Source organism: Rhinopithecus roxellana, chromosome 21 (assembly GCF_007565055.1).
Source record: "Rhinopithecus roxellana isolate Shanxi Qingling chromosome 21, ASM756505v1, whole genome shotgun sequence".
NCBI classification, from domain to species: domain Eukaryota; kingdom Metazoa; phylum Chordata; class Mammalia; order Primates; family Cercopithecidae; genus Rhinopithecus; species Rhinopithecus roxellana.
Window position 1 is genome coordinate 39426402 of NC_044569.1, and position 18224 is coordinate 39444625.

Genomic DNA, 18224 nt, shown 5'->3' on the forward strand with positions numbered 1-18224 from the left:
CTCATTTCCTGCAAACAAACTCGTTCGGCCACAGGGCGGCCGGTGATAAGACAACATGGGGAAGGTAAGAGACGCTTGAACCAAATTTGTGAAGGTGCCAGAGCCAGAACAGAGGCAGCAGCGGCTGATAAAAGCGTCCATCTGCAATGACTGGATCATCTGGCAACATCTACTGCATGACAAATGCTTTAAGTCCTGAAGAGTTGGCTTCTGAGCTTCAGTGAAACATCCTGAGCCACCTCCTTGCTCTGTTCCTCCTCAGATGGCAGCCCTGCTGGCCTCACACAAGGTCCCCCAGGTGCCTTGGGATGTGGGGCTTCTCCCTCAGGAACTGTGGACATTTGGGGTTGGAAAGCTGCGCTGGGATCCATCCTGGACACTGCGGGTGTTGAGCAGCATTCCTGACCCCCACGCCTCCATGCCGGGGATGCCTCCCTCCCCTGTCGAGATCATCAAAACCTGGACATTGCCAGGGGCCCTGTGGGATCTGAGGGTCGCCGTGGATCCCAGCCGAGAAGCCCTGGTCTGGAAACCACGCTGAGCAATCTTTACCCGGCAGTGAGGACCACACTCCCTGTGGAAGCCCTGGTGGGTCTTGTTCATGGAGATTAACAGCCCCACTAACTGCAAGGCACTCGCCCCATGAGCCACCATCCATGCATGTAAGCACTTACAGAGATTCTAATTGTAACTCAGAATGGTAAATACCATTGTATCCCAGTGACTTCTCCTTATTGATTACATTCGAAAAAGCCTGATAGTCTTGGTAGTGGCAGTCACAGCTTTTCCCCGTGACACACTCATATTGCATGTGGACCTGCCCTTGCTGTGGCATCCTGGAGGCTGGCACCTGGCTTGCTGGTGGCAGTGAGGCCGTGTGTCCCCTGGGCCAGGCTCGTGATCAGGGAGGGTGGTGACATAATGCCTGGGGCACTGAGCTTGTGGTTCAATGAAGCCACAATTTAATTTAAACTGCTTGAGAGTCCGGTTCATTTATTTATGTGTATTTAGCCAGATTTAAACAAAATAGTCACTGTTTTCCTTGGGACTGAAGGAGTGGATTGGCAGGGAGGAATCCTGGGCAAACAGGGAGTGAGGGATGGGGTGCGGTACACGGACCCTGACCTGGGGCCCTGAGCAGAGGAAACTTGCAAAGCTTCTCCTGGTGAAGGCGGAATGTCTGAAACCCCAGCGCGGGCTCAGTTGCTGCCAGAGGCCAGTGATGAACCCGAACCTCATCCGTCCTCGATCTCTGGGGCTGGTGGTGACACATATGCTTCTAAGTAGGGTTTGCCTTTTGCTTGGAAGGAAATATTAGAATTATTTCACCCCAACCCGCTGCATTCATTACTTAGAGCTGTGCAGCTTAAAACACCAGAAATGTACTCTCTCAACCCTGGGAGTCCCAAGTACAGAGTAGGGGACCACAGGCCTGTGCTGTCTCTGAACCGCTGGGGAGGGGCCTGCGTTGCCGCTCCCAGCTCCTGCAGCACCGCCAATCCTCGGCCCTCCTTGGCTGTGACCTTGTCCTCTGCATCCCACGGCCTCAGTGTCGGCCTCTCCCCTCTTATGGGGACGCCCGTCCCTGGACTCGGGCCCACCCTAGGGGCCTTGTCTTAGCCACATCCGCAAATACCCTGTTTCCCGATGAAGTCCGTCGCACAGGTCCGGGGGCTGAGACCGGCACAAGCTTCCGGGGACGCTGTGGAACCCACAGCTCTGCCTGTGGGCAGTGGCCATGTGGGGGAAGGAAGGAGGCAGGGACTGTGGCCCACACGCTGGGGCACAGCTGGACTGTTCTGTGTATTTCGCTGAAAAAGCATCCTCTCGCCATGCCTGCCCCCGGGAGCATCCGTCCCCCAGAGGCCGCAGCATTCCCGGTGAAGCCAGACTGCCCGGCTGGAAGAGCCTCATCCCCGAGGAGTGGCCTCGGGCAGGTGAGTTCCACCCTCTGTGCCTCGGTCCGCATGGGGCGCTTGTACCCACGGCTGTCAGGGGTTAATGACTGCCTGGCGCCTGTGCAGTTCTCTGTGTTTGTTGAATCAACGAAGTAAAAGAGCCGTGGATAATGAGTGCTTCCTGGACACGGGATCCGTGCGGACACAGGCAGGGTGGGCCCGAGTTCTCCTCCCACGCAGGCCACTCTGCCGCTCTGCACGCCAAGCCCCACCTCCACACCCAGCCCCTCTGCCAGCCCCATCCCGTCTTCAGTCAGCCTCCCTTAGAGGGACCCCGGACCTCGCAGCCTGGACCCTTCAACCCCCACAGCCTCCCCAGAGGGGCCTCCGAGCGTAGCCCTGTCCTTAACCCCTGATTCCTTTATTCGGAATCCTAATGTTCTCACTGAGCACTGATTATGCGCAAGCGATGTCCCGGGGAAGAAGACACAGAGAAAACAAAATCACACACAACCTGCCCTCCCGGCGCTGAGCTTCTGGGGGGGCACAGGTGCCCCTCTTGGCTCAGAAGATGGGAGCCCTCACCCCCAGCTGACCACATCTTCTGCCCTGTGCTCAGGCAGGTGCGTCCGACCTCACCCAGAGCAAGGACGTCCATGTGCAGGAGCCGCATCTGGACAGGCCGCACCTGCCTCCCCTCCTCGCCTTCCCCTGCGTCAGCTAGGAGCCTCTGTTCTGGCAGCAGGTTACACCAAGGGCAGTGGTCAAGACAACCGTTGTTTCTTAGCTGCCCTGGTTTCTGAGGGTCAGGATTTCTCACGGCCCAGGGCAGACGCTTGCTCTGCTGCGTGAAGTCTGGGCCTCGGCCGGAGGCAGAGCAGAGGCTGGGGCACTGGAAGTCTTGTTCTTGCATAGCTGCGGGCTGATGCTGGTTGTCGGCCGCCCCGGGTGTGCTGGGAGCAGGAGCGCGTGGAAGGCCCAGCCTCTCGGAGACCACCCACATAATCACACAGTGAGACGTCTGCTGTGGTTCAATGGGAGGGACCCGAGACCCCACCCAGGCTCATTGGGAGGAACCTGAGACCCCACCTGGCCATGGGAGGAGTGTCCCGCGCACCTAAAGGGCTGGCATGGCCGTGTGCAAACCTGCCGCCGTGGCTGGTCCTGGCTCTCCTGACCTTCCTCCTCCCCGCCATCATCCATGTACCCAGCACACACGTGCACACATACGTGGATACATGGACACAAACAAACTTCACCCAGACAGCCGAAGCCCCTCCCTCTCTCTAATCATGTCTTCCTCCCTCTCCATGCAGAGGTGATTAAAGTTTGTATAAAATTGGGATTATTCTGTTCCTTGAATATCTGGTAGAACTCTTGATAAAGTCATTCGAGTTTGATTTTTGGAAGAAAAAGAGATTTGTAATTACTATTTCAGTTTCTTCAGCAATTTTGTATTTATTCAGAGTTCCTGTTTCTTAAGTCAATTCTAGTACTCCATGGTTTATTGTCTTTATTGGCATGAAGCCATTAAGAGTGTTTTCTCATGATGTTCTCTTCTCTACCGGATCTGAAGTTATTCTCTTTTCGGATCTTCATTTTTAAATTTGAGCCTTCTCTTCTTTCCCCTCAGTTCTGTTGTTGTTTCCTTTCCCATTTGTCTTTTTGAGAACATGTTTTGGCCTCTCTGCCTTTCTTTGGGTTTTCACAGTAAGACAATCTGCAGAAATATTTTAGCTACGATGAGTTTCTTCTTAAATTACTAAACATACAGCCTTCATAGTGTAAATCCTTTTCTGTGAGTTTCTTTGTATAACTTTGTATAAAACTAGGAGAGATCATGGCCCAGTAAGAACTCGAACGCACGTTGCTTTCGTACCCACAGGGGCAGGTGCTGGGGGTGGTTCGAGACCAGGTGGCTGCACAGAGTAGAGGGAGCCTGCGGTTCCAGCTCCTGCACCGAACATCCTTGGAGTCCTCATGTTACCGGAAATGGGTCCCAATCCAGACCCCAGAGAGGGTTCTTGGATCTCAGGCAAGAAAGAATTCAGGGCGCGTCCACTGTGTGCAGCAAAAGCAAGTTTATTAAGAAAGTAAAGGTGAATTGGCAGCTGCTCCGTACACAGAGCAGGACGTTCCCAAGAGTAAGAGGAGGAACGCATCCACCCTAGGTACAATGCTTTTTTATATATAAGATGAAAAAAAAGATCGTAGGGAGATGTGCTCTGCTACAAGGGTTTGGGATAAAGGATTAATTTTCCTTATTAGTATATTTTGCAAGAATCAATATTATTATCTTTAAAGCAAAATTGGGAATGCTTCTGTTTTCAAGATATCGGGGTATCAGGACACTCCTAAGTCTGGGTCTGTTTAGTAAACGTTACCAATCTGTTCCCTTAGCCATAAACATCTAGAGTCTAGGAATACCTAACTTCCTGGGAGTCAGCCCAGAAAGTCCCAGCCTCATTTTCCAGCCCTCAGTCAAGATGGAGTCACTCTGGTTCGAAAGCCTGTGACACTCAAAGGATGCACCTGATACTAAACCAGTAAGAGCAGACACTGCAGATACTACCCTTGATCTCAAGGAAGTGACCTGATAGCCTTTTCAAGCTACACCATGTGTGAGCATGTGCGGGTGTGTGTGTGAATGTGCAGTGTGCAAGTGTGAGTGAATGTGTGTGAATGTGTATGCATGTGTGAGCGTGTGAATGATGTGTGTGAATGTGCATGTGTGTGTGTGCATGTGAATGTGTGTTAATGTGTGTTTTGTGCATGTGTGAATGTATATGCCTGTGTGAATGTGTGTGTGTGAATGTGCGTGTGTGTGAATGTGTGTGACTGTTAATGTGTGTGAATGTGCATGTGTGTGAATGTGTGTGTGCATGTGTGAATGTGTGTTAATGTGTGTGAATATGCATGTGTGTGAATGTGTCTGTCTGTGAATATGAGTGTGTGTGTGTGCACATACACGTGTGAGCACTTATGCACCAGGACTATTCTAGGCATCCACATTGGCTGTCAATCCTCACAACAGCCTTGTAAGATAGGTGCTATTCTATTACGATTTATTTTCGTTTTATAGATGCAGAATCTGAGGCTTAGCAAAATTAAGTCGGTTTTTCAGGGCTGCCTGGCCCGTCCGGGCCGCGGCACTCACCTGCTTCCGTCTGCGCTCGCTCTAATTGTTGGGCTGCACTGAGGCTCTGCTCGTGAGACATCCTGTGACGGCTCGGGTTGGGGCTGGAATTGGGGGGATGGCAAGCGCTGTGTGTGCATCTCAGTCCCGCCAGCAGGGTCCCCCGCCTCCAATGACCTTGTTTCCGGGAAGCGCGTCCCCATTTCCCAAGCGCCCGCCCCGGGGAAAAGGTGGGGGGGCATCGTCATTTCCAGCAACGCGCCAGTCATCTCCAGCAGCGCAAACGATGCCTGCTCTGAACAGTTCAACCCAACCCCATGAGGAACATTCTGTATTCAACTTGATCTTTGCTTTATGTCTGTAATATCAAAGCGTGTCTAAAGAGCCTGCGCACCGTCAGACTCTATTTAATTGTGCAGAAGAGATTTCGACTTTAATTAAGGAAGCAGGGGAAGCGTTCCCTTAGATCTCAGCCCCTGCACTCGCAGAGAGCATCTCAGTACAGGGGTCCCCGGGAGCCCCGTTCCAGCCTCCTCTGAGGTGCCTGGGACCACTTGGGCTTCGCCCCGACAGTGACATCGCATTGCTCGAAGATCGCCGGTGTCCACGCGGATGGCGGCTCACCAGCGTCTGCGCCCGGGCGTGGGCCGCCCTCTGGAGATGAGCTGGATGTTGAAGCCACCGACGGGAACGAAGTGGCTTCTCCAGCTTCCCGGCCAAACAGGGGCGGGGCCGTAATTAAAGTCCAGGCTTCCTGCCCGGTTCAGGGTTCTTTCTGGTACAAAGCAGTGTCCGTGTGGGGCCAAAGCCTCCTGACTTAGCAGGGTCTTTGTCATTTCTTTGGGGCTCCCTGTGTCAGTGCAGACCAGTTCCCCCCACTCCCGCCGTGGAGCAGGCCCTGGGCACGACCCGGCACCACGTGGATGCTCCCTGCGTGCTGGACATGCCGAGCATCCCGGGCAGCCTGAGACCGGTCCTCCCCTCGTGTGTCCCTGCGGCAACGCGTCCTGGTCACCTGCGTGTGCCCTGAAGTGTTCCCAGGAATACCAGCGTGGGCAAAGCGGACAGTGGGCGTGTCCTCAAGACACTTACATCCTAGTGGGAGCGGACAGAAAATAACACTAGGCAAAAATAATGCGTCAATCATTCAGTCCTTTAGGGGAGAAAAGAACGCAGCAAAGTGAGGTGGGCCTGGGCTTCAGCGTGAACCGAGTGGCGCGGGTGAGTCTGACAAGAAGGCAGGTTTGAGCAAAGGCCGAGCGTGAGGGGTCACCGTGGGCATCGCCGAGCAACCGTTCAGGCAGAGGAGCGGCTGTGCTGAGGCCTGAGGCGGGACTCCCCTGGGTGCCAAGAGGAGCAAGGAGGGGCGGGACAGACCGGCCTAGTTAGGGCGGTGAGCTCCGGCGTTTTGAGCAGAGGGTGGCCTGTGGTGTTAGGAGGCCCCCCTGGTCGCTAAGCTGGGGACAGAGGGCAAGAGGAGGAGGCGGGAACCTGCTAGGGCTGTGGATGCAGCAGATAGGAAGCTCAGAGCAGAGGCCGCAGTGAGCCAGGAGCTTCTAGATGTCAGGCAGCCGGTGTCAGCAGCACCTAGCTGTGGGTGATCCCCCGGGACTCTGGTGGAAGGCCTGGGTGGGACTACAGGCCAGGCCTAAAGCTTCAACATCTGTGCTGGGGAGATGGCCCCGGGCCAGGGACAGATGCGGCTCCCTCCTGGGCCTGAGACAGGTGCCACCCCACGGCAGGCACTACTTGAGTGGCAGGTGGCCCGACCCTGTGGGCCTCAGGGTGGAGAGCCGGACTCAGGGGGCTTCCCCCTCTTGGGATCCAGCCTGTGAAACAGCACAGACTGGTTTCCTCTGGAATCCACCATGCATGGGGGGAACCAGCAGGCCCACATCCAGGCTAGCCCTGCCTGGTTCCAACACGGTTCTTCTGCAGGAGGCCCCTGAGGAGTGCTGGCTGCACCTGCGGCTGTTTCCTGGTCGTGGGCTCAGGCGTCCAGGACTGGCCGCAGGAGGGAAGGCAGGGGGCTGCCTGTGTGCAGGAGGAGCGGAGCCTTCTGCTTCCATCACCGCCCAGCAGAGCCTCACTGTCCCAGCCCCGTTCACCAGACCCCCAGCCCCTGTGTGAGGGCAGCAGTGGTCGTGTCCTGTCTGGGCGCTGTCACAACACTTGCATGCGGAAACACAAGAGCTTTCCAATTCCCCAAGCTCGGCATCATCAAGTTCCCCCGCTACGTTTATTTTAAAGGTAAATGTTACAGAGGTCTCTGTGGAGGGCCCAGGGGTGCACAATTCCTCATCCTCAAAGAGCCTTTAATGGCAGACCTCCTGCCTTCCGTAAGGCTGGTAAAATCCAAGTCTTTATACATTGCCTTTCATTGGCTTATTTTTGCCTCTTCTGAGCTTCCTGGTAAACTAATTTTGGTGATTTTACTTTCTCCTCCATGTGTGACTTCTCTGTCCCATTTGCCTCCTGTGGACCCCTGATGCCTCTGGGAGACGGTCCTCAGCATGAGACCTTTCTACTTTCAATCTTATCTACTGACTGTACTTTTCCATTTCTAGTTTTGTTTGTTATTTAGATTCTCTTGGGATTTTTTGTTTGTTTGGTTATTGTTGTTGTTTTTTGTTTGTTTTCTTTTTGTAAAGTCTTTGTTTTCCCTCATGTTTTTACTTCCTTCATTCATTATTTTTTATAATTCTGTTCTCTAAAGTTCCCAGGAGGCTGTGTGTGCTGGTGTGTGCTCACGGTGGACTCTCACTGTGTGTGGTTTGTCATTTTAGTTTCAGTTCGTCTTGGTTGGGGCTTTGTCTGTGGGAATCCCACGAGGCTTGAACTGAGAGCACCTACGGGCCAGTGCCCTGCTGACGTTGGGCTGCATAATTCTTTGCTCTGGGGGCCCGTCCTGTGCAGGGTATTGGCAGTATCTCTAGTTTCTACCCACTGGACGCCAGTCATAGCAGTCATGACCATCACAGATGTCTGCAGACCTTGCCGGCTGCCCCAGGGCAGAATTGCCCCCACTGCTGGGAACTGCGGCTTTGGCTGGTTCTCTGCTTGGTTCTGTCAGCTTTAGGGGTATCGCTGCCACCACCTTTGTGCGTGATCATTTCTTGGCTGTATCACCCACCAACATTCCAGCCTCACCCCACGGTGCACGCTGGGCTCGTAGACACACAGCATCGTTTTTGACCTCGCCAAGAGAGGTCTTGAAACCTTCTGGTACTGGCTGGTGGGTTTCCTTCCCGATCATCCTCCGTGGAGGGGCCCTGCATGGCCCGTGCTTTCCTTAGATCAGTTCGGCCTCTGCCCTCGTGCTGTGATGGCCCACTCACCCCTGTCGTCACTGAACCAGACGCCACACTCTTGACAAGAGTGTGTCGTCAAACTGGTTGATCTACTCTAATACCTTGTGGCAATTCAAGATGCTTATTTTTGCTCTTATGAGTGAAATTGAGCGTTATTTTTCATATGTTGAAAGCCTTTTCCCCCCTTGATGTGAACTTTATGTCAGTTGGCCCGTTTTTTCTTCTGAGCTGTTTGTAGTCTTTCTTTTGCTGACGTTTTGCAGAGAATGGGGAGGAACTCCAGAGCTTTCAGAAGTAACTTTGCAATCTCTTAAATAATTAGCTTTAGAACACTTTAGCATATAATTTATGTCCATATTTTAACATGTATGTTCTGGGAGGAAGAAAGCCTTTTACAACAGAAGTTCCAGGTTGTACCTGATTATCCAGTTATTTTAATAATGATTCATCCCTGCCTGCAAAAAACTTGGAGCGTGCAATGGCTTTGGCTACGAGGGAAGTCAACCTGTCCTGCAAGCCTGATGTGTGTGCTCCGCGGGGACTGGAGGGTGGGGCGTCAAAGCCACCGTTATCCGCAGTAGTAACTCAGGCGACTCTCTGTCCCTTAGGGTGAAACTGGACGTTCATTTTCCAGGTCGAAGCCACTGGTCTCAGCTGTGATTTCACCAGTTCCCTGAAAGAGAATACCCTGTACCTTCACAGAGCCAGGTAAACCCAGAACCTGCCAGAATTGAGCAAGAAACCTCACGTAGCACTGGGATTTTTGTTTTCCATTTCAGAGACAGGGTCTTCTTTGTGCCTTCTGCTGATGGTGAAGCTGAGACCCTGGTGACTGTTGACACACACCTGTCAAAGGCATGCCTCACAGGCAGCCCAGAACTCAGGCGTGGCCCCTTCCGAGCCCCACCTGGGACCGTAGAGGACAAGGGAGCTCACAGGGCCATCTGCCACGCCACAAAGGGCTCCGGCAGCTGGGTTTGCACTCTAGGCTTCTTCGACAAACTGGGACAGCCGCTGCTCATTCCGGGCAATTTCTGAGGCAGGACGTTCAGACGACTTCCTGCCACATTAGGAAGCTCCGTCTTGTGAGCCCTGGGGAGGCCGGCAGGTTGGAACTTTCAGAGCCTTTAAGGCCCCAGAGCACTTGACTTGTAGGGCTCGGGAAATCTCTGCAGCAGATTTCCATGACCTAAGTAGCTGATTGCTTTTGAATAAAATCAGGTCCCCTACTCCGGCCCTTCTGCCAGGCCAGCCCTCCGTCTCTGAGGAGCTCTCCTGCTTTTGGACCTCTCTGCCTGCCCCCCACAGCCGCCCCCCACAGCCCTGTGCAGTACTGGATGCACCGGACTTGTCTGTGTTCCTCAGATCCGTGCTCCAGGCCATGTCCTTGGCATGGGGTGTCTGTCACAGAGATTTAGACCACATGTTCACTGAGTGAACCTTGGGGCACAGAGGCACACACGACCATCTGAATCCTGCCCACGTCCCCCCTCTTCTCATGCAGCAAACTTGGCGCTGAAGGTCACAGCACACGTGGTGTGTGTCCAAGGAGCCGTCCAAGGAGCTTTCTCCCATTCAGAAGCGACTTCTGCAATTCTTCACTGGGGGCACTGAGCTCTTACTGGCAAGCTAACTAATGCCATTTTGTTAGACTGTCTTTCCCTCCCTCCTTCCTTTTCATTTAACCTTTCCCCCCTAAAATCTCAGGGGCATCACACGCTTGGGTCAAGTGGGCAGTCTGTGAGCTACACTGAGCAAACCACCATGCCCCTTCTCTGGTTCCTAAGTTGCTGTAGTGGTGGGTTTAAGCTTTACTTGGCAGAGGTTCGAGGATACAGTTGTCAGCAACAACCAAAAAAAGGGCTTGATGTCGACAGTGGAAGGCAGCGGTTCTCGAACCTCAGTGATGAGGCTTGCATGTTACTGGATTCCCCCCAAGGCCTACTCACTCAGAATGATTTTTATAAGTTGAAATAAAATTCACATAACGTTGTATTTACCATTTTTATGTGCACGATTCAGTGGTTTTTAGTGTATTAACAATGTTGTACAACCATCACCACTCTCTAATTCCAGGACTTTTCATCATCCCAAAAGAAACTCTGAGCCATTAGCAGTCACTCCTCCTTGTCCCTCCTCCCATTCCCTGGAACCCCTCACCTGCTTTCTGTCTCTGTGAATTTCCTTATCATGGACATTTTATTTTATTTAATTTTATTTTATTTTATTTTATTTTTTGAGACAGTGCCACTCTGTTTTCCAGGCTGGAGTACAGTGGCCTGATCTTGTCTCACTGGAACCTCTGCCTCCTGGGTTCAAGCGATTCTCCTGCCTCAGCCTCCTGAGTAGCTGGGATTACAGGCACCCACCACCACGGCCCGCTAATTTTTGTATTTTTGGTAGAGACGGGGTTTCGCCATGTTGGCCAGGCTGGTCTCAAATTCCTGACCTCAAGTGATCCAACCACCTCAGCCTCCCAAAAATGCTGGGATGACAGGTGTGAGCCACCGTGCCCGGCTCAGATGTTTTATATAAACGGATTCCCACTATATATGACCTTTTCTGTCTGGCTTCTTTCTCTTAGCATAGGCTTTATCCACATGTGGCATTAGCAGCACTTGATTCCTGTTTACGGCTGAAAAACATTCCTGTATGGAGGCCCACATGTTGCTTCTCCGTTTATCAGTTGATGGAATTTGGGTTGTTTTCACTTTTGGGGGATTATAGTAATGCCACTGTGAACATCTATGTACAAGTTTTTGTGTGAGCACATGTTTTCATTTCTCTTGAGTGTATACCTCGGAGTGGGGTCTCCGGGTCACACGAGAACTCTATGTTTAAATTTTTGAGGAACTGCCAGACTGTTTTCCACTGTGGCTGTGACATTTTATATTCCCACCAGCAATGTACCGGGGTCCAATTTTTCCACATCCTTTCCAACACTTGTTGCTTTTTTTTTTCCGTTTGTTGGATTGTAACTACCCTAGTGGATGTGAAGTGGTAGCTTGTAGTTTTAGTTTATGTTTCCATAATGGCTAATGATATTGATCCCTTTTCATGTGCTTATTAGCTATTCACATATTTCCTTGGGAGAAATATCCGTTCAAATCCTCTGCCCATGTTTAATTGGGGTTGTCATTTGTTGTTGGGCTGCGAGAGTTCCTAACATCCTGGATACTAGACTCTTATCAGATATGTGACTTGCAGCTCTTTTTTTCCCACTGTTACTTGTCATTCATTTTCCTGGTGCTGTTCTTTGATACACAAGAGTTTCATTGGAATGAAGTCAAATTTATCTTTTTACTTTTGTTCCTTGTGCTTTTCGCATCCTGTTTCAGAAGGCAGTGTCTCATCCACGGTCATGAAGATGTACACTCTGTTTTCTTCTACGTGTGTTTTGGGGTTTTAGCTCTTACGTTAAGGTCTTTGATGTAGCTTGAATTCGTTTTTATATACGGTGTGATGTTGGCACCTGTCTTGGTCCATTCAGTGTTGCTATAAAGGAATACCTGAGGCCAAGTAATTCATTTTAAAAAGAAGGTTTAATTGACTCATGATTCTGATGTCTGGAAAAGTTCCAGATCAGGTATCTGCATCTGAGGAAGGCCACAGGCGGCTCCAGTCATGGCAGAAGATGGCACGGAGCTGGTGTGTGTGGAGACCACACAGACGGAGGAAGCAAGGGGCTAGGGGTGCCAGGCGGGCTCAAGAGCCAACTCTGGAGTGAACTCATAGAGCGAGAACTCACTCATTACCACCAAGATACCACCCAGCCATGCGTGAGGGATCTTCCCCCATGACCCAAACCCCTCCCATTAGACCCCACCTCTGACATTGGGTATCAAATTCCAGTATACGATTTGGAGGCCAATATCCAAACGATAGCAGGGTCCAACTGTGTTTTTTTACATGTGGATAACCGTTTGTTGGAGACACTATTATTTCTCCATTGAATAGTCTTGACGACCTTGTCAAAAATGAACGGACGGTGGACTCATGGGTCATTTCTGGACTTTGGATTCTGTTCCATTGATGTTTGTGTCTCTCTTTATGCCAGTCCTACACTCTCGACTGCCGTAGCTTTATACTTAGCTTGAGTAAGCAGTAATGGACTAGTCCACGTTCGCATTCCCATAAAGGAATACCTGAGACTGGGTAATTGATAAAGAAAAGAGGTTTAATTCCCTCATGGCTCTGCAGGCTGTGAAGGAAGCCTGGTGCCAACGTCTGCTTAGCTTCTGGGGAGGCTTTGGGAAGCTTCCAGTCACGGCAGAACGCAAAGGGGGAGCAGGCACGTAACATGGTGAAAGCAAGAACAAGGTTGGGGGTAGGTACCACACACTTTTAAACGAACATATCTCATTTCGACACAAGATTTAGGTGGAGGCATGTAATAAAATGATTTCAAGTAAATTTGAGCCCTCCAACTTTGTTCTTTGTCAAGATTGTTTTGGCTACCTTGCATTTCCAATAGAATTTTAGGTTCAACTTGTCAATGTCTTCAAAAAAGTTACTGAGATTTTCATATGGATTGGATTGACTCTGTTGATCAACTTAGGGAAGAGTGCTATCTTAACAATATTAGGTCTTCTAATACATGAGCATGGAATGTCTTTTCATTTATTTAGTCTTAAAATTTCTTCCTGCAATGTTTGTGGTTTTCAGTTTTCAGTGTAGATTCCAGTTTCCACTCTCCGGTTAAATTTATTCCTAAGCATTTTATTCTTTCTGGTGCTCTTATAAATGGAATTTTTAAAACTTCCTTTTCTGGTTATTCATTGCTTTTGTATAGAAATACAACTGATTTTTTATACTGATCTCATGTCTTGCAATTTTGCTGAACCCATTCTCATAGTGGGGTGTGTGTGTGTGTGTGTGTGTGTGTGTGTGTGTTCTTTAGGTTTTCTGTACATAAGACCATAAGAACAAGTCATCTCAAAATATAGTTTTGCTTTTTTCTTTTGAGTCTGGATGCCTTTTATTTCTTTCTCTTGCCTAATTTTTCTGACTAGAATTTCCAGAACAATGTTAAGTAGAACTCATGACAGCAGGCATTTCAGTCTTGTTCCTGGTCTTGGGGGAAAGAATCCAGTCTTTCACAGTTGACTATGAAGTTAGCAGTGAGTTTTTCCTATGCAGACTTTGTCATGTGGAGGAAGTTCTCTTTTAATCCTAGTTATTGAGTTTTTTGTTTAATCATGAAAGGATGTTAGACTGTGTCAAATCCTTTTTCTGCATCTATTGAAATTATCACGATTTCATCCTATAAATATGCATATTATATTAATTTTTGCATATTGTGCCACCCTTGCATTCCTGTGATAAATCTCTATGGTAAATGATCACATGGTCATCATGTATAATCCTTTTAATATGTAGCTGGATTTATTTTGCTCTTGTTTTGTGGAGGATTTTGCCTCTGTTTTCTTTTCTGTCTTTTTTTTTTTTTTTTTTTTTGAGACGGACTCTCATTTTGTTACCCAGGCTGGAGTGCAGTGGCATGATCTCGGCTCCTGAAACCTCCATTCCCAGGTTCAGGCAATTCTCCCTGCCTCAGCCTCCCAAGTAGCTGGGACTACAGGCGCCCACGACCACACCCGGCTAATTTTTGTATTTTTAGTAGAGACAGGTTTTTGCCATGTTGGCCAGGCTGGTCTCAAACTCCTGACCTCAGATGATCCACCCACCCCAGGCTCCCAAAGTGCTGGGATTACAGGCGTAAGCCACTGTGCTGGGTCTTTGTCTTTAGACAGTTTGTGGTGCATCAGTGTGGATGTCTTTGAATTTATCTTACTTGGAGTTTGTTGAGTTTCTTAGATGTGTAGATTAATGTTTTTCATCAAATTTGGAGGGTTTTCTTAAACCATATTTCTTCAAATATTCTTTCTTCCCTGTTCTCTCTTTCCTTTCAGGACTCTCATCATGCAAAAGTTGGTACATCTGATGGTCCCACAGGTCTCTCAGGCTCTGTTCAGTTTTCTTTCTGTTCGTCAGATAGGATACCATCAAATGACGCATCTTCAATTTCTCTATTTCTTCAGCGTGTTCATAGCTGCTGTTGAGACCCTCTAATGAGCTTTTCATTTCAGCTAGTATACTTTCCACACCAGAATTTCTATCACTTTTTTTATAACTTCTGTCTCTTTATTGATATTCTCTGATATTGTCTATTTGGTGAGACATCATTCTCACAAATTCCTCTAGCTCTTTGAAGGTATTAAACAAGCTTATGTGAAGTATTTTCCTAGTGAGTCCAACATCTGTGTTTCTTCAGAGATATTGTGTTTTAGTTCCTTTTTCCTGTCTATGAGCTACACTCTTGTATTCTTTGCATGCCTTGTAATTTTTTGTTGAAAACAAGATTTTTAATAAGTGGCAGTTCTGGAAATCAGACTCTCCCCTCTCCCCAGGATTTTCTGTAGCTGCTGTGGTTTGTTGAGTAACTTTTGTGAACCAAGTTTGTAAAGTTCATCTTCTTTGTCTGATGTGGCCACTGATGTCTGTTCCATTAGCTTAGAGGGCAGCAAGTGACGCGACATAGATTCTTTTTTTTTTTCTTTTTTTTTTTTTTTTGAGACGGAGTCTTGCTCTGTCGCCCGGGCTGGAGTGCAGTGGCCGGATCTCAGCTCACTGCAAGCTCCGCCTCCCGGGTTTACGCCATTCTCCTGCCTCAGCCTCCCGAGTAGCTGGGACTACAGGCGCCGCCACCATGCCCGGCTAATTTTTTGTATTTTTTAGTAGAGACAGGGGTTTCACCGTGTTAGCCAGGATGGTCTCGATCTCCTGACCTCGTGATCCGCCCAACTTGGCCTCCCAAAGTGCTGGGATTACAGGCATGAGCCACCGCGCCCGGCCGCGACATAGATTCTTAAACGTCTGGAATGAAAACTAAAACTTGTTTTTGCAGATGGGCTGTGTGTCTTGGAGCCACCTTCAGCACTCAGCCAGGCTGGTCAAGCCTCTGTCTTATCACCTCCTGCTCACAGAATCTGAAGGTCAGTCCCAGGAGGGACTTCAGGGACTTCTCGGGATTTTCCCGGCATGTGCGCAGCCCAGGCATGTGCGTGGCATTCCAGATTCCCGAGAACTCTTAGAACTTTATCAAGCCCTTATTTCGCAAATCATCTCATTCCCCAGCCTTTCATCCCCAGCTTTTCGTCTACCTGTGGTCCCAACTATAACCCTGAGGCAGCAAATGGCTAAAACACTTTCCCATCAACGTTTTTGACACACACTCCCCAGGTGGCTGCCTTTGCACAGACAGACTTCCAAGAAACCGGAGATGAAGGCGGGCGTTTGAGCCCATCTTCCACGGAGCCACAGTAATTACGATTCCTCAAGAATGAGGCCTGTAGCTTCCCCTTCCAGTGCTGCTACTGGTACCAGAAATGCAGGCTGTTGTTTCAAGGCTGCCGCGGAGCTGGGGAGCAGGGAATGTGAAACAGCGACAAAGCTTATTATTGTGACCAAGACTCAGCTGTTCTTTCTCAGTGCCCCACGGCTGGTGCAGGCTTTTGGTTAGTTTCCAGAGTTCCCCAAAAGCTGACTCTTGACAGTTTTTACCAGGTTTTTCATTGTGTTAAGGTAGGGATGGACTTCTGGAGCTCCTTATTCTGCAGTTTCTCCGCCTCACAGAGCCAGGAACGCCGTTTTCCGGCAGGTCCCCTGGCTGATTCCGACGTGGTTAGTTCGCAGGGCACACCGTTCGAAACTAAGCTGGGACTGCGTCTCTTCCGCCAGACATCGCGGCGTGCTCACTGGTCGGTGGGGTCCGCCCTGAAACATCTGGCTCTTTGGAGTTTGAGTCGATCTGTGAAAGCTCCGTTGGACCCCTGGTTCCAAAGCCGTAGTGTGAAAACCCAGCTGTTCTCTTGGCGATAACTCAAGGCGGGTGGCCACCTGGCGGGGTCCGCTGGACGCCTGAGGGTCCCCCATGCGGACCAGGTGCAGAGGTCGGGCCTGCGGGGGAGCGGCAAGTGGGCGGGCGGAGGGTCTCGGAGCTCACCTCCGAGGCTTCGGTGCCGGCCGGTCCCTGGATCCCCGCGGGCGGACGCGCTCCCCCAGCTCAGCCCTCGCGGCCCTAACGCGCTCTTTTCCTTTTGCAGGAGCCCGGCGGGAGCCCCTCGGTCCGGTCTGGCCCGGCGCATGGAGCCATGGCCCTGTTCCGCGGGCGGCGGCGGCGGCGGGACCCGCGCCCGGCACGTCATCATCAACGTGGGTGGCTGCCGCGTGCGCCTGGCCTGGGCCGCGCTGGCGCGATGCCCCCTCGCGCGCCTGGAGCGCCTGCGCGCCTGCCGCGGCCACGACGAGCTGCTGCGCGTGTGCGACGACTACGACGTGAGCCGCGACGAGTTCTTCTTCGACCGCAGCCCGTGCGCCTTCCGCGCCATCGTGGCGCTGCTGCGCGCGGGGAAGCTGCGGCTGCTGCGGGGCCCGTGCGCGCTGGCCTTCCGCGACGAGCTGGCCTACTGGGGCATCGACGAGGCGCGCCTGGAGCGCTGCTGCCTGCGCCGCCTGCGCCGCCGAGAGGAGGAGGCGGCCGAAGCGCGCGCGGGGCCGGCGGAGCTCGGGACGCAGGGGAGCCCGGCGCGCGCCCTGGGGCCTCGGGGGCGGCTGCAGCGCGGCCGTCGGCGCCTGCGCGACGTGGTGGACAACCCGCACTCGGGGCTGGCGGGCAAGCTCTTCGCCTGCGTGTCCGTGTCCTTCGTGGCCGTCACGGCCGTGGGCCTCTGCCTGAGCACCATGCCGGACATCCGCGCGGAGGAGGAGCGGGTGAGCGCGGCCGTGGGTGGCGGGGACCGGGGCCGGAGCTGGGGCTGGGGTCTGGGTGCGGGGAGGCGGGTGGGGGAAGGGGCTGGAGGCAGCCATGGCCAAGGCCTAGGACCGGGCTGAGGGCTGCCGGGGCCGGGGTGGGCCGGGGCGGGGCTGGAGGCGGCCGGACCGAGGGAGCGCAGCTGATGGTGATCTTGGCCAACCCCCACCCCCAGCGGGAGACAACAGAGGCTCCAAGTTATGGTCGGTTTCCAGACGCAGTATCCGCTCCACAGGCCTCCGTCGGAACTGCTTAGCCCATCAGTTCCTCAAACTTTGAACAACATGGAGCTAAAGTATTGGGTATCCGGGGCCTAGAGAATTGTGTGACATTTGGTCATTCTAGACCACGGAGACCCAACCGCATTGTTCCAGGGCGGGAGGACAGTGCCAGGGCCAGGCAGGCCTCTGGCTATGGAACCGAGGTCTGTGTGCTGAGACATCTGGGTGCTGAGGTCTGGGTGCTGAGAAGTCTATGTGCTGAGAGGTCTGGGCGCCGAGAAGTCTGGGTGCTGAGGTCTGTGTGCTGAGAGGTCTGGGTGCTGAGAGATCTGGGTGCCGAGATCTGGGTGTGGATCTTCCTGCCCCTGTCTTAGACTTCCTGCCCGGTCCGTCCTGTCCCACTAACCTGAGAAGGCCTGGGCAGAAGTGTGTGACCTTGTGGGTTAATCTATGTTACCATGAGGAGACAAGAGAAGGCGAAAGCTTGCCAGTGTGTGTCATGTTTGGGGAAGGACCGTTAGCTCTGGGCCCTAGGCCTGGGGGTTTGTGTTGTTGGAGTGGTGAGATTCATGGAGAAGGAGCTGTGACTGTGTCTGAACAGGCGTAGCTGAGTGTTGCCCTGAAAAGGTCTCGCTGCATTTTCTGACGGCCACACCAGGAGGCAGGGCACCCACCAGGTGGGGGTCGGGCACCCCTCCCCTCGGCACGGCCTCCCTGGACTGCATGGAGGCCCCTCCACCCCTCACAGGGCAGAACACCCACCGTGAGCACCGCAGAGGCCCTGCCCGCCTTGGGGACACTCATCATTGAAGGGCACAGCAAGGAGCTGAACTGACCCAAGTGTGC

The 18224-nt window shown here is 52.0% G+C and overlaps 1 protein-coding gene across 2 annotated transcripts in view; it reads left to right on the forward strand.

Moving 5' to 3' along the window:
* Positions 1-18224, forward strand: part of KCNG2 (potassium voltage-gated channel modifier subfamily G member 2) — a 78432-nt gene that overhangs the window by 41859 nt on the left and 18349 nt on the right. For both annotated transcript variants that reach the window (XM_030925813.1, XM_030925814.1), the window contains exon 2: positions 16451-17117. In XM_030925813.1, coding sequence (XP_030781673.1) covers positions 16491-17117 — 627 coding nt within the window. In that variant the 5' untranslated portion in view covers positions 16451-16490. The remainder of the gene's footprint in view (positions 1-16450; positions 17118-18224) is intronic.